This window comes from Cygnus olor, chromosome 3, assembly GCF_009769625.2.
Source record: "Cygnus olor isolate bCygOlo1 chromosome 3, bCygOlo1.pri.v2, whole genome shotgun sequence".
Classification (NCBI taxonomy): domain Eukaryota; kingdom Metazoa; phylum Chordata; class Aves; order Anseriformes; family Anatidae; genus Cygnus; species Cygnus olor.
Window position 1 is genome coordinate 83,566,413 of NC_049171.1, and position 13,469 is coordinate 83,579,881.

Sequence of the window (13,469 nt, forward strand, 5' to 3'; positions counted from 1 at the left end):
CTACCTGCAAAGCCAAGAAAGGCAGCACTGACACTGAAATGGACTTTTTTTTTAGAGCCTCAAGGAGGTACTATGGTAACTATGTACATTAAACATTTTTTGCCTGCATTTGCAAGAACTGGAAATGGTACTTCAAAATCAATTTCTGCAGCCATTCATGTTTTAGGTTGTGCTGCAGTCACTCAAGGAAGCTCCCTAGCTCTCACCTGCAAGAGAACACAGACTTTTTTAGTTCATTTCTGTAACTCGCAGTTATTTTCTGGGTTCTGTGTTACCAAGAGAATTACTGAAAATTCTTCCTGCCAAGTCCCAGACAGTTAGGAAGCACGAGACAGTGAGAAGCCATTCTGATTTGCAAAACCCAGTCTGAATAAACATGGGAGGCAGTCACCTGCAGAATACTTGGAACAGATGCCCCAAAACAAATAAATAAATAAAAATCACACTGCAATGATAAAGTAAGTTTAGTAATAACTTTTATGCCACAACGTTTATTTTAAAAAGAAGAAGATTTGTAGCTGATCCATTACAAATAATACACAGTTTAGAAATCTGAGAAAACAAAACAAAACAAAGTCTTATGGTTTTGCACAGATAATTCTGTGTATCCTCAACTCTACTCTTAGAATCACAGAATCTTTAAGCTTGGAAAAGACCTCCAAGATCATCTGGTCCAAGCGTCCCCCTACCAGCAATGTCACACACTGAACCATGTCCCAAAGCACCACGTCCAACCTCTCCTTGAACACCCCCAGGGACGGTGACTCCACCACCTCCCTGGGCAACCCTCTTCTCTCCATCCAGCCAGTCTGTATGACCTCTTTCAGAAAACAAAAGCAAACAAACAAGCAAAACAAACAAACAAACAAACAAACCACACCATCAGAAATTGACATGAAACTGACAAAATATTTGAAAAAAAAAACAAGAAGCGAGGGGAAGATCCTTAGGGGCCCATACGTGTAACGTTCCCCGTTGCTGTCGAACAGACGTGAGCGCTGAGGAGCTGCCACACCAGCAGAGCGCGGTTCCCGCACAGGCTGCTCAGCAGCATCTGGGCGCAGAGCAGCTCCCAGAGGACGTTTACCAGAGGAAATCGCCTCGCGTTGAATCACGCCCGGGCCGCCCCGTCCCACCTCACGCGGGCACGGGGGGGGCCCGGGCGCTGTCACGGCGCCTCGGGCAGCGCACCGCGGGCGCGGAGACCTCCATCGCAGCGCCGGGAAGGCGCCTCATCCCTCCCCGGCGCTGCCGCCCTTCTTTCCCTTCACAAAGGAGCGGGCGGCCGGCTCCCCGACCGCTGCCACCTCCCACCCAGCCCACTCCCCATTTATCACCCGCATCCCCCCCCTCCCCTTCCTCCTTTTCCTCCTCCTCCTCCTGGGGCGCAGCCAAGCGCCCCCCGCCCGCGGCTCACCCTCAGCTCGCCGACACCGCCCCCCCCGGCGTGTGCCGACCGCTCCGCGGCGCAGCGGGGGAAGGGGCGACGGCGGCGGGAGCGGCACACAATGGGCGGCGCGGCACGGCACGGCACGGCACGGCTCGGCACGGCGAGACCCCGGCCCCGCTCCTCCCGAGCCGCCGCCTCCGCACTCACCCCTTCGCGACGGCTCGGCCCGGCGCTGCTGGTGCTGGCGGTACTGGTGATACTGGTAGTACTGGTGGGGGGTCGCTCCGCCGGCAGCCCCGCGGGGCGCTGGGCTCGGCGTCGCTGTGCAGCCGCGCCGCCGTTATTCCCCGCACATAGCGGTTAACGGGCGCGGCACTGCGCACGCGCCGGCCGGGCTCACACAATGCGGGGGGGGGAGAGAGGAGGAGGAGGAGGAGAGGAGCGGTGCGCAGGCGCCGGGCGCCGAGCGGCGCGGGGACGGAGCTGCCCATGCGCTGGCTGCAGACAATAGCGGGGCAGGGGCTCTGCTCAGTGCGCAGGCGCCGCGGGGAGGTAAACACGGCTTCCCGCGCCTCCGCCATGCGCTATGCCTGGCCGCTGTGGAGCCGGGGACGTAGGCGGAAGGCGCGTGCTTGTGCGCAGGCGCGAGCGCGGCCGCAAGCCCCAACAAAGGGGAGCCCATCCTCCTCCCGGGTACTACACCTCCCAGCAGCCCCTGCGCGGCGCGCTGCATGCTGGGACTTGTAGTCCCTTCCCCTTGAAAGCCGCAGGGGAGTTCGCTGCGAGCGTGGCCCCGGGAGCCGGCGGCGTCCTGATGCGGGCGCCCGGCGGGGAGCCCGGCCTGGAGCCCGGCCTGGCGGCGGCTCTGGAGCGCTACCAGCGGCGCCTCCGAGGTGAGCGGGGGGCGGCGCGGCGGGGGGGCCGGAGCGGTTTCCCTGCGGGCGGCTGTTTCCCTGGTCGCACGGGTACGCCCCCGCCTCCCTGTCCCCTCTCTTCCTACCCGAGAGGTGCTCCGCGCAGCCCGGCAGGACCTCGCGTTTGGTCTCCGTTGGCATCTCCTTCGTAACGACAACAAACCACGAACTGCCCCACGCAGGGCAAGCTTCGTACTTCGTCATCTTCCCGTTCCCTGTGGGTGAGGGTAGAAGGCCGTTAGGGAACTTTCGTGTGCTGGATTTGGACTTTCACAGAGGCTGAGGGCTCTGACTACGGCTGTTACTGACAAAGGAGGAGCGATAAGTTAAGGTTTTAAAACTAGTTGGGCACACACAATTATACTGATGAATAAAACTTCTGATGGCAAAATGGTTGTGCCCCAACACAAAGCATTACCATCACGCACAACAGAGAGCTTTGGTTAGAAAGGTCACACCTTGGGCTTATTATTTTTGTTTGTTTCTGTTGCACCAGTGCAGGCATAAGCACAAGCTCAAGTGATGTGTTGAAAATGTGACGTGTTTCACAACACTTGCTGTATTTTTAGAGAGCTTGTGATGATCTTCTGCCTAGAATGCTGCTTCAGGCTTGTTTGCTTGCTTTTTGTGCAGGTCTGACAAGGGGCTGCGCTGTCACTGAAATACCTTAGGAATTCAAGCTCTTGTTCTGTACAGTGCAGTGACTGACCCGCTTTTTCATTTTAGGCGTTGAAGCTTAGTTAATGCTGGCCTCTGGAATCACTGCAAGTCCAAAGCATGGCAATGGAGAAGGCGGATTTCTTGTGTTTATCCTCCAGGAGAGGCACTGATGTGTGTATTTGAGCTCTAGAGCATGCAGGCAGCATGCTCTGCTCAGCATCCGTCCTGCTGGGGCACAGGGAAATGTGGGGATTCGGTGGTTACATCAGGATTCAGTGGTTACATCGAGCTGCCTGGGCTCCCTGCTGGGCGTGACGTTCTTGGCTTCCTTAGACCGTGACAGCAGGGGAAGCCAAAAACCTTTGGAGGCCAAGTCACTGCCCTCTGCTTGTGTTTTCATAGTTTCAGCATGCTTAATATTTCTTCGTGTAAATGTTCTTTTGTGTTTGTGGTTTGGTAAGTTTGGTTCGTTCCTCAATTCAAATTTGCCATGAAAATAGGCTTTTGTAGCATTTTGCAACAGAGCTCCAGTTTTTCTAATTTTGTCTTAGGCTCTTTGTGCATTTAAAATGTTCCAGTGGAATTTCTCTTTCCCTCAACCAAAAAATCTGTTGAGATGCTTGGGGGCTGTTTTTATATATATATATATATATATATATGTATATGTATATGTATACACACACATGAGTATGTGTGTATATATGTGTGTGTATACAGAATCTTCATAGTTGTGGCAAGATTATAGTGTTTTCATATGCGGAGTTTGAAGCATGCCTATGTACCAAGTTATCTGGATGTTGTAAGTGATAGCTTTAGCTCTCCTGTAACTAACTTCAAAGGGCCTTTCTCACAAATCTTGTATCTTGGGCTGTTTAACTCTGTATAAGAGTAACAGTAGAGCTCACCATATCAAATGACTGGATGTATTCTGTTCATAAAACTTATTTTGATTTTCCCTATTTGTGGCTGGATTGCCTTACTCTGGATTCATTATGGTTTGTAAACTACTTCAGAGCACAATCTTCTAGTGGCTGTTTCCCTTTCCACTCTGGGAAGCAGGGACTTTCTGTACAGTGCAGAGGTAGGTCTGATCCCTTACATCCAGGAGTGCGTTACAGTCAGTAGATATCAACAGGGTGATATCACAAACATAACCCCATTGCTCACATTGTTCCTGCTAGCTTTATGGATTTACCGTGGAACAAATAGATCTATTATCCCATGTGCTGCTGAACCTAATTCTTTACCTGTTTTACTCACAGTTATGCAATTTGGGATTTTTTTACAAATTTGTCTCATTCATGTCATCAGGATTCTGGAATTTCAGATAGCCTTGGGCACTGTTACGTGTTTTCAATATGCAGCATTTACACTGTTTGTAGTCCTTGACTTTATCTGAACCCAGGCTGACACATGGCAACAGGTTATAACCATCCATTCTGGAGATCAGAAGTATCGTTTCACAGCCTTACTCAGTATGATGGAAGAGCGTACAAGTTCACAAAGATTACCAATTACTCTTCAGTGCTGTGTCCTTTGTTAAGAAAAATCCCTCAGTACTGGTACGTAGGGAAGCCCAAGTGTTCAGTGAACTGACTCCTATAGCCAGAGGGCAGAAAGCCAGGCCAAAAACGTTACCAAAAAATAATTGGTTTTAGAGCCCAACAGAGAGGTTTCTGATGGAAATAATGAAGGCTTTATAGCAGGGCTTTTCCTGATTAGTCTAGACTTTGTATAATTGCAGTCTTTCACATTGTGTGTAATGCGGAGTTAGGAGGGTGGTATTTGCATGGTTTGGGTTATTAGGTTACTATGTAAACTTTCACACAATTGAAACCGTTTCAAATGAACTCAAAGTCTTTAGGAGATAATAGCATTTCTATTTAAAAGTTATGCCCAAGGGAAGAGAGGTATTTTCTAATGGAGAGTAAGAACTGTGCTATTGTAGTCACATTAACCACCAGAAATGGGCAGTCGTGGCATGAGCATCCAGCGAGCCTCCTTCTACATCGGTGTGAGGAGCAGAGTGTGATAGCAGGTGACCTTTTAGCTCAGCTTTCTCTTTTTTTGCTCGACAGCAGTCAATACATGAAAGACATGATTTTAGAGTGTACTTCTTTATTTCTAGCATTCACCTGACTCTTTGGACAGAGAATTGTTCACTTCTTTTAATATGAATTTTCTGCACCATAAATAAGCAACCCTTTGAAGTGAACAGCACTGTCTTGCTTTTGGGTCAGAGTTGGTTTAAGAGAAGGGGGAGGCCATCCTTTTAGCTACAATGTCTGATAGAGGCATCTTGTGAATCTTTACTGTAAGAAAATGTGGAAACAATGCTCTCTATTCCACTGCATTGCCAAGTGCAGTATCCTTTTATGTAGTTTCAGGGGATGAAGCTGTAAGAGGAACAGAGGAAATACAAGACTTCTACAAAGAAAATTTTATTGTGCATCTGCCTTATGTGACTCCACGTCTTTTTCACTAAATAAAGTAGGAGAGTCATGCAGTCCTAGGAAAAATGAGCATGGCCAAGTCACCAGCTTTCCAAGTGAGCTAGGACACTGAAGCGGTTAAGAATTAAATTTTAAATGGTAATCTATAATTGCATTTTTTTTTATTAGGCTTTTTATTTTTATTTGACAATTGTTTCTAGGTATTCTTGCTGAGCAGAACATGTAACGTACATTTAAGGTTGGGGAATCCATCAGAAAGGATTGGGAAGCCCTTGGTGTTTCTTGCAGGTGAGGGTCTCTAGATCGTAGACACGTGCTTTATACTATGCAGCAAAGGCTGGTTTAGGGACTGGTAGGGATGAATGCTGCAGCTCTAGAGAACAGCTTCCTTTTAAAGATGATAGCTGGCTAAAGGAGGTGTTGAAAATAGCAGATTTCTCATGTAACAATGCAAAGCAACTATGAAGGCTGAGAAGCCAAACCAGATGGATCTGTAACTCATTATTCTGAGACATCAGTGTGTTGAACACATCTTAGGACCTTTTGAGGCCTGTTTTAACGAGCAGCCTGGTATCGTTTGTTGTTGTTGTTGAACGTTTACATGTAAAATCCTGGAAACAGGTAGTAATTCATAGGATGGTTTCAGTCTCAAACGGACATGTAGTATGTTAGTAGCATGGTAGATCGTGTGCCTGTGCTTGGCTACGGCTGTGGTATGAAGAATAGCTCCGTATCAGAATAGCGAGTAAGGTAAACTACAAGCCCGCACAAAATAAAATAAAAACTCGAAAGCAATTTCTCAGATCGCTTCTTGGTTTCTGAGCAGACATTTCATGTGAAATTTCATTTCAATCAACAAACTTTCACTTGCACTACTTTTCAAATAGGATGAAAGAATCAATTCTAGCTAGTGTACTTGAATACTTCCTTTAAAATAACGAGGTGAGCGCAAATTACTGTTATTGAAGGACAGGTTTTTTTTACCACCCTGTGAAAAATCTCTCCAGTAAATATTTTTAATATAAATAACTGATTTTCTGCCTCATTGAAAAACACAACAAAATAACCTTGAAAACTCGCATACCTCAAATTTCCAATAATGAGTAGGTATTCAGGAATTAAATTTCTTCCATGTAAACCAAATGTTTTTCTTTAATATTCTTAAGCAGTTATTTGGCTGAAATACTATCCCAGAAGTATATCGCAGAATCAAAGAATTGTTGGGGTTGGAAGGGACCTCCAGAGAGCATCAGGTCCAACCCCCCTGCCAAAGCAGGTTCCCTAGAGCAGGTTGCGCAGGTAGGCGTCCAGACGGGCCTTGAATATCTGCAGGGAAGGAGACTATATGATGTACTATTCTTAGATTTCTAAGTGTCAATAGAAACAATCAATGTTAATGTACTTTGGACAGTAAAACTTTCTTTAAATATCTTTGTGTTTTCACCAACTGGTCTAATTTCCTGTCTCGTTGGTTAATGCTCCACGTAAATTCTCTTTATATTATTTTAGCTGTAATCACTGTAATTCTGTCTCCTCCTACTTTCTAGGGCTGTTTTCTGATTGGGAACTGTGGAATATTAACAAGTGACATGTTGAATTTATAGCCAGTAACTTCCTCCTGTAACGTTATTAGAACTAGAGCTTTGCCTGTAGATGATAGAGATAAAGCAACTTTTTTTATGGAGTTGCAGTTTTTCTCCAATTTATGTTGCTCAACACTTCTATCAGTTGGAGTTATTTTCCTTGTCTTGCAGGCAGTTCTGTTATTTTGGATGGTTGGTTCCTTTGCTAAGCTCTCCATTAGCTATCAAGAGTATTTTCTATGGCATTTCTGAGTTCATGAATGAGGTAGCTTTGGTGCTTTCATTTAAAGGAGTGCTCTTCATAGACAGTCTTGGGCAATGTCTGAAAAAACATCTTTTGTTTAGGCAATGCAGACACGGTTCAATGCCTTCTCTTTTTTTTTTCTGCTTTCCCCTCAGTAGCAAATTGTTCTCACAATCTTTTTTTTTCTTTTTTTTCCCCAAAGCTGATTACTACTTACTTGGAAATACAACAACCTCTTCCCTGTTGTATTTTGCTCCAGTATTTTGACTCTAGCCTTTATCTTAATTTTTTTGGATAAGCTGAATGGAACTGTAGTGTCTTTAATTTTTTATTATTTTTTTTAAGTTGTTCTGCAGCAGTAGTGGTGTTACCCTACAAAAAAAAATAACTTTCTACCCTTTATATTTATATAAAGATTCTTCACTGGAAAAAAGGATACCTGTAATATATCTTCAGGATGTAATACTTAGATTTTGTAGTTAAAATGAGTAGAGAAAATAACAAGAGATATCAATGCTTCTTTCAGGACATGGAAGTATTGTTATTCAGCATGTAGAATGTATAGCGTATGCTCTTTGAACGTTAATTAATGTTTCCGTCGGGGCCCTATTGGTTTTGTCTAAAACATTACGCTTAACTGAGCTTAATCTAGTCCAAGGTTGCGCTGATGGTTGCACTAAGGGTTGCAAGGTTGCACCTGAAGTGGTTACATTTTAGGTGAAGGGGTCGGAGTTTCTTTGTACCTAGAGCGATGTGGTCTTGAACCAGTTTTGCTGGTTGCTTCTGTCACTGAGATAATTAGCAGTGGTTTTCTTTCTCTAAGGTGTTTGGCTAGCTGTGGCATTAGGTAAGTTATTTGCTTGTCCCTTATGGTAAGTACTGCCTGTGATTTATACATGATAGTTGGCAACTTTTTATGGAGCAGATGGATTGAGCCCAATACATTAAAGAAAAGAGATGCATCAGGTTTTGTTGCTAGCTTGCAATTTTTCACAGGGATCTGAGGTCCTTTAAATACTGAAAACCGAAGAGCTTTACCAGTAAATAATACCTAGAGGTTCTGCTCTGAGTATTGCAGAAAGCCATACTATGCTAGGTTACTTTCCTGTCTTTTCTAGTTAGTATATATACATGGCTTAAAGGGAAGAGAAATTACTCATCTCCATTTATACATAGGTGGTTGAAAGAAAGAATGCAGTAAGTGAATTAACTGATTGAGGCCCTACAGTGTGAAACAGAAGTGTCGCTGTCTAAAACCAATCCCATATTTTCTGATTCCCAATCCAGTCGTCACCCCTTCAACTGCAAATCTGTCCAGTTTCTTTTCTGGCATATCAGATATGTTCAGCTATAGTGGAGTGATACGGCGTTTATGGTTAGAAAGCCTGCTATTTTTATGAAATCAGCTGAAAGAAAAAGGGAAAATAAATAAAAGAAAAATATATTGAAAATGAGAAAAGAATGTTGCTTTATCACCCCTAAGTCAGTTAGTTCTTGGAAGGGTTCATAAAGTATTTTGTTTTATCTGGAAATAGTTTTTTGGTTTTGTTTTTCTGCCATGATGTGTTATTTTTTTACGCTTGTTTAGAAGTCATCTATCTTTATTTAATCACTGTTTCCTGTTGCTGAGTTTTTTTCAGTTACTCAGATATTTTTCAGTTGTACTAGTCATTGCTTTGTCATGTGAGGTGTCACCATTAGAATTCACAAATGCTGTCCTTAGAGCCTGATCCTGCACGTTATATGAAATACAGCATCAGCTTTATATTCATTGAAAAGTAATGGAGCCATATATGCTAGGAAATGTGTTTGGGTCAAATTAGTAGTTGAAGCTTTCTTTCTGCTGGCAATTTCTAATAGCAGGTACTTGTGCTGCTGCAGAGGCATAATGCATTGACAGGCTAATATGCTGTTTATGGCTTGTTCTTTAAAAATGTGGTAAATGTTTCTCCCGCAAGTTGTTGACATATAATAGTTTTGGTGTTTGCATTAGACAATTGCTTCCAGCATCTGGCCTCGGATGAAGGAGTCAAGCTAGACAGATGCTGAATGCATTTAGTCTTTGCATTTTTTTGCAAACAAATTGTCAATCGGTAAATACTTTCATTTATGTTTTTTTTTTACTGTAGAGCGTGCTAATGAAAGTATCCATCAACTGAAATATGCCTTGGAGGAAAGACAGTTTGCAGAGGGTAAGGAGGAAGTTGGATTTGATGAGTCCTCTGTGGACAAGGGCAATGATGATGTGGACCGTGGCAATGATGATAGTGAGAATTCAGCCTGGCAGGATCTACAGCACAGTCATGCAGGTAAGATTACTCAGAAGGCGAACAGCTTAAAAATTGTTAGAAGCAATATTAAATTAGTCGTTCCCCCCCCCCCAAATCGGTGTTCTTGCTTACAATAAATGTTTTTTTTTTTATCTCTTCCTAGCTAATCAACTTAAAATTTTGTTGCAACATCAAGAAAGAATGGAAAGTGAAGTCTCTCCATCACGGAGGAAGATGCTGTTCTGTGTATGTTTCTTCTTGTTTCTTTGTGTTATTTGAATGAACAGCATGCATGCTGAGATCAATAATTTCCTAATATCCAGGATGAATAAAAGGCCATGAATCATTCTTATATTCCAAAATGTAAAGTTTTGCTAGGATGTGGTCAGAACTTGGTTTGCTTATGACCATGGCAGAAGAAAAAGAAATCCTTGATACAGGATTTAGAGATTTCTTTTTTTGTTGACCATGATGTGTAGGTGACAGTTCGTATTACTTTCAGCTTTCTCATCATCTTCTCTCCACTAAAATTCATCCTTTTTGTTTTTGAAACAGTTGGGATTGACTGCATGGTCAAATTTCTGTAAAAGCAGTCTCTATTTTCCTTTATGACTATACTCAGCAGGCTCAGAAAGGCTTTCTTGTGCTATAACCATGCTTTTTCTTTAGAGGATTAGAGATGTCCGTGTAACAACAGGATTTGTAGCTCTGCACCAAAATGCAGTGGTCTCTGCCAAAGTCAGTAAACTAAACGGAAGGGATGCCCTTATCTAGGCTTGTCAAATGTATCCTTCCTGCAGCAGAACTGCACCAAAATACATGCAGTGTACAGGTCAGTTACTGGTATATAGCAGTTTTTCTGTAACCAGCAGGAAAAAAAAAATTAAAGACATTGTTTCAGTTTAATCTTACAATGGCTTCTATTGCCTGGGTAGGTTTGTACTAAACCATGCAAGCAACTCTTCCCTGTCAAAGTTGAGTTAACAGTAGGAAAATTGGAAAGACATGTTCCTCTTCTGTTGCTTTGAGCCTGTGTAGTAAGTCTCAGCTCCACTGTTCTGATATTGAGAAATTTTATTGAAAGTTCAACTTCTCTTAGAGTTCCAAAATCCACAAGTTCAGTCTGATTGTCCTGACAGGCACTTGTGTCTCATAGTAGTGCCAGGATAGAATTAGAGTTTTGTATCTCAAGGGTATGGTGCATCATTGTTTGATCTTGAGGTTACATGAATCAGTATCAATTTGTGGTTAACCCGTGTGCGGAGGGGGAAAGTGTGTTTTGTTGTTTGTTCGTTTGTTTGTTTTAAAAATATTTTTTAATTCATCTTTGTCCAAGTTTTCTACTTAAGGAAATTTTAGCCAAGTGGAAAAATTGAGAAAACAAGATGTTTTTCCAAAGAAACAAGTGTGATCGTGGTGTATTTCAGGGGGTATATCCAGGAGTTAGACTCAATGATTCCTGTGGGTTCCTTCCAACTCGGGATATCCTATGATTCTATTAAAGGTTGGAGGAGTAAACAGAAAATATGGTATTTTTTGTATGGATAGAGCACCTGCTGATTAAAATTGCAGGACGCATCAAATAAGTACTTTTTTTAGACCACACCCAGATGATCAGGCAGAGATTTTCCTTTAGCACTCACCAGCCCAAGTTCCTGATGCTGTCCTTGTAGCTTGAATTTTTGCAACTGCTTCCCATCATCTCTTGCCAGTTTACAGGGCAGCAGGTTCAAGAGTGACAGCATGGAGTGTCCAATTCCTGGGGTTTGGAAGTTTGGAATTTGAGGCATTCTGTAAAACTACAAGGTGGGCCAACTTATTCGGGATGTTGGCAAAACTATTTGTCACTGTGTAGAACACTAACCCCTAAAGCTGCCAAGCATCTATATTTTATAAACCCTTGTGTTCATATGGTAAACTTTTCAATGTTGAGAATGCAAATGTGAACAGCATTTCTGAGACTCAGGCATAAATGTTTGGTAATTCATACTGATTTTTATAGTTGGCGTACTTTATGTCTCCCCTGACCTCGGTTCTTCTGTTCTATAACACGTATTATTTTGGGGCTGTGATCAGAATATTTATTAAAATTCCCAAATTAAGTGATAACAATTGTGTAGTTAAAGAAATGAATCACAAATTATCTAACAAGCATTCATCCCATCAAATGGCAGGTAGAGGCTTATAAATAAAGAAATACCACTGTGACAGGACTATGGGTTAACTAGTCCCCTATTCTTTCCCAGTCAGGAGAACATATTACATATTCTTTTCCTTTTAGTGAAACTGTTCTTTAGCACTCCTGCATACCTTACACAAGTATGTCTCAGGTTAAACATGAGTACTGTTCTTCAGTGAAAAATAGTTTGAGTAGAAAAGGAATTTTTCCTGCTTTCAAACAATGCTGTTGTGTAAACTTTTCAGTGAGGCAGTATGAATTCTCAACTGCAGTGTCTTAAACTTTCAGAGAAGAGTTGGGGGGTCAATGGGAGCTGGAGGAGCAGAGCAATGAATTCCAAATATTCTTGGAACCGTAATATGTTCTGTTTAGAATATATGGATATACATACATACACACATATATTCTCTCTCTTCTCTCCCTTCCCCAGCAAATGTTTTGTTTTTTTTTTTAAACTATATAAACTAGTTTAGATGAATAGCCTCTAAAGCACTGTGAATTCTGAGTATACAGAACAGAACGTTTACACGCATTAAGCCAAGGTGAAATAGATTACAGATTCAGAGTTTATTCTATAAATGTTTTTTTAGATGGTTCTGGAAAACCATGCATTTGTCTCCTCAATTCTAGCTCTAGATTTCTCAAGAATCCCGCTTTCCTATGGCAGAATTTATATTGGGTATCATTTGATGGGAAGGCTTTTCCTGCCAGAAATTTCTGTTGCCTTTACGGACATGGTTATTCATTCTCATGTAAGGTTTAGATATTCATCGCCATCATAGCATGGTTATTTCTTGTGTGTGTGTGTGTGTGTGTGTGGTGGTTGTTGTTGTTGTTTGGTTATTTTTGGTTTGGTTTTACCCAATTAGTGGATTTTATCTTTCTTTAAAGCTGGGCAGGGAGTCTTAATACCTCATCTTGGAAAACATAACATTTTCTATCAATTCTTGTCAGATGCACAACTTCCAGATAAGGTAACTAGAAGATGCGATAGCTAGCCATTAATAGCTTTATTTATTTTAAATGGTGACTGTTTCTATTTCTTTAAAAACAAAGATGTAGGTTTCTGAATATTTTAGGAGGTCCAGGAGACTTAACAGTCCAGCTGTTCAATTAATTAGTTCCTGAAAACGAGTTCTAGAATCTTTAAGACTTCAGGTGTATTTGAAAAGCGTATAATTGATATTTTTTGCACAAAAAGGTTTGATTTTGACCTAAGATTGCTGAAGGTAGAATTGTAACAGTTTCAAAAGTAGCTAGAGATCAGCACAAGGAGTCTGTTTCCTCCAGAATAGCAAACTAATACTAGAAATGTATCTGTTCTTCCTCCAAGAGGACCTAATTAGCAGACCTTGTATCCTTTCCAGAAAACAATACAAAGAAGGGAAACTTACCCTATTTATGTTTATTAGTTATGTTTATCAGTTCAGTAAATTACTGAAAAGTGCAGATTTTTTTTTTTACAAGAGGATATATGTTCTATTTAGAAACATGTTCCAATTTGACTGCCTCAGTTCTAATTGTTTAGTTTATAAAAAAAAAAAAAAAAAAGGTGACTTGCATTGATAGACATTCTTATTACCTTCAGGAATGAGAATAGTTAATATAGTTCAATAGCAGAATATCAAACTAAGGTAGTACAGCAATACTGAAATATGTAAAGAGTATGAGTGAGACTCTGAAAGCAGTGGATTGCTGAATTTGTCATTTGAGACTCCATTAAATATTTTTGTGACTATTTAGAGGCAGTTTCATTGCAGACTATCATATTTATGG

General features: G+C 42.1%; 2 protein-coding genes across 18 annotated transcripts in view; one reads left to right on the top strand and one right to left on the bottom strand.

Moving 5' to 3' along the window:
• The window catches only part of CEP170 (centrosomal protein 170), a 102,179-nt gene extending 99,687 nt beyond the window's left edge, over positions 1-2,492 (bottom strand). For 10 of the 12 annotated variants that reach the window (XM_040553553.1, XM_040553550.1, XM_040553552.1 and 7 more), the window contains exon 1: positions 1,598-1,791. The gene's annotated coding sequence lies outside the window, so the exon portion shown is untranslated. Of the gene's footprint in view, positions 1-960; positions 1,032-1,597; positions 1,792-2,390 lie in introns of those variants that run through there. The other 2 variants (XM_040553544.1, XM_040553541.1) reach the window with 2 other exon arrangements.
• The window catches only part of SDCCAG8 (SHH signaling and ciliogenesis regulator SDCCAG8), a 114,014-nt gene continuing 102,390 nt past the window's right edge, over positions 1,846-13,469 (top strand). For 5 of the 6 annotated variants that reach the window (XM_040553556.1, XM_040553557.1, XM_040553558.1 and 2 more), the window contains exons 1-3: positions 1,846-2,283; positions 9,374-9,553; positions 9,678-9,760. In XM_040553556.1, the coding sequence (XP_040409490.1) occupies positions 1,977-2,283; positions 9,374-9,553; positions 9,678-9,760 (570 nt within the window). In that variant the 5' untranslated portion in view covers positions 1,846-1,976. Of the gene's footprint in view, positions 2,284-3,030; positions 3,128-9,373; positions 9,554-9,677; positions 9,761-13,469 lie in introns of all 6 variants that reach the window. The other variant, XM_040553559.1, reaches the window with a different exon arrangement.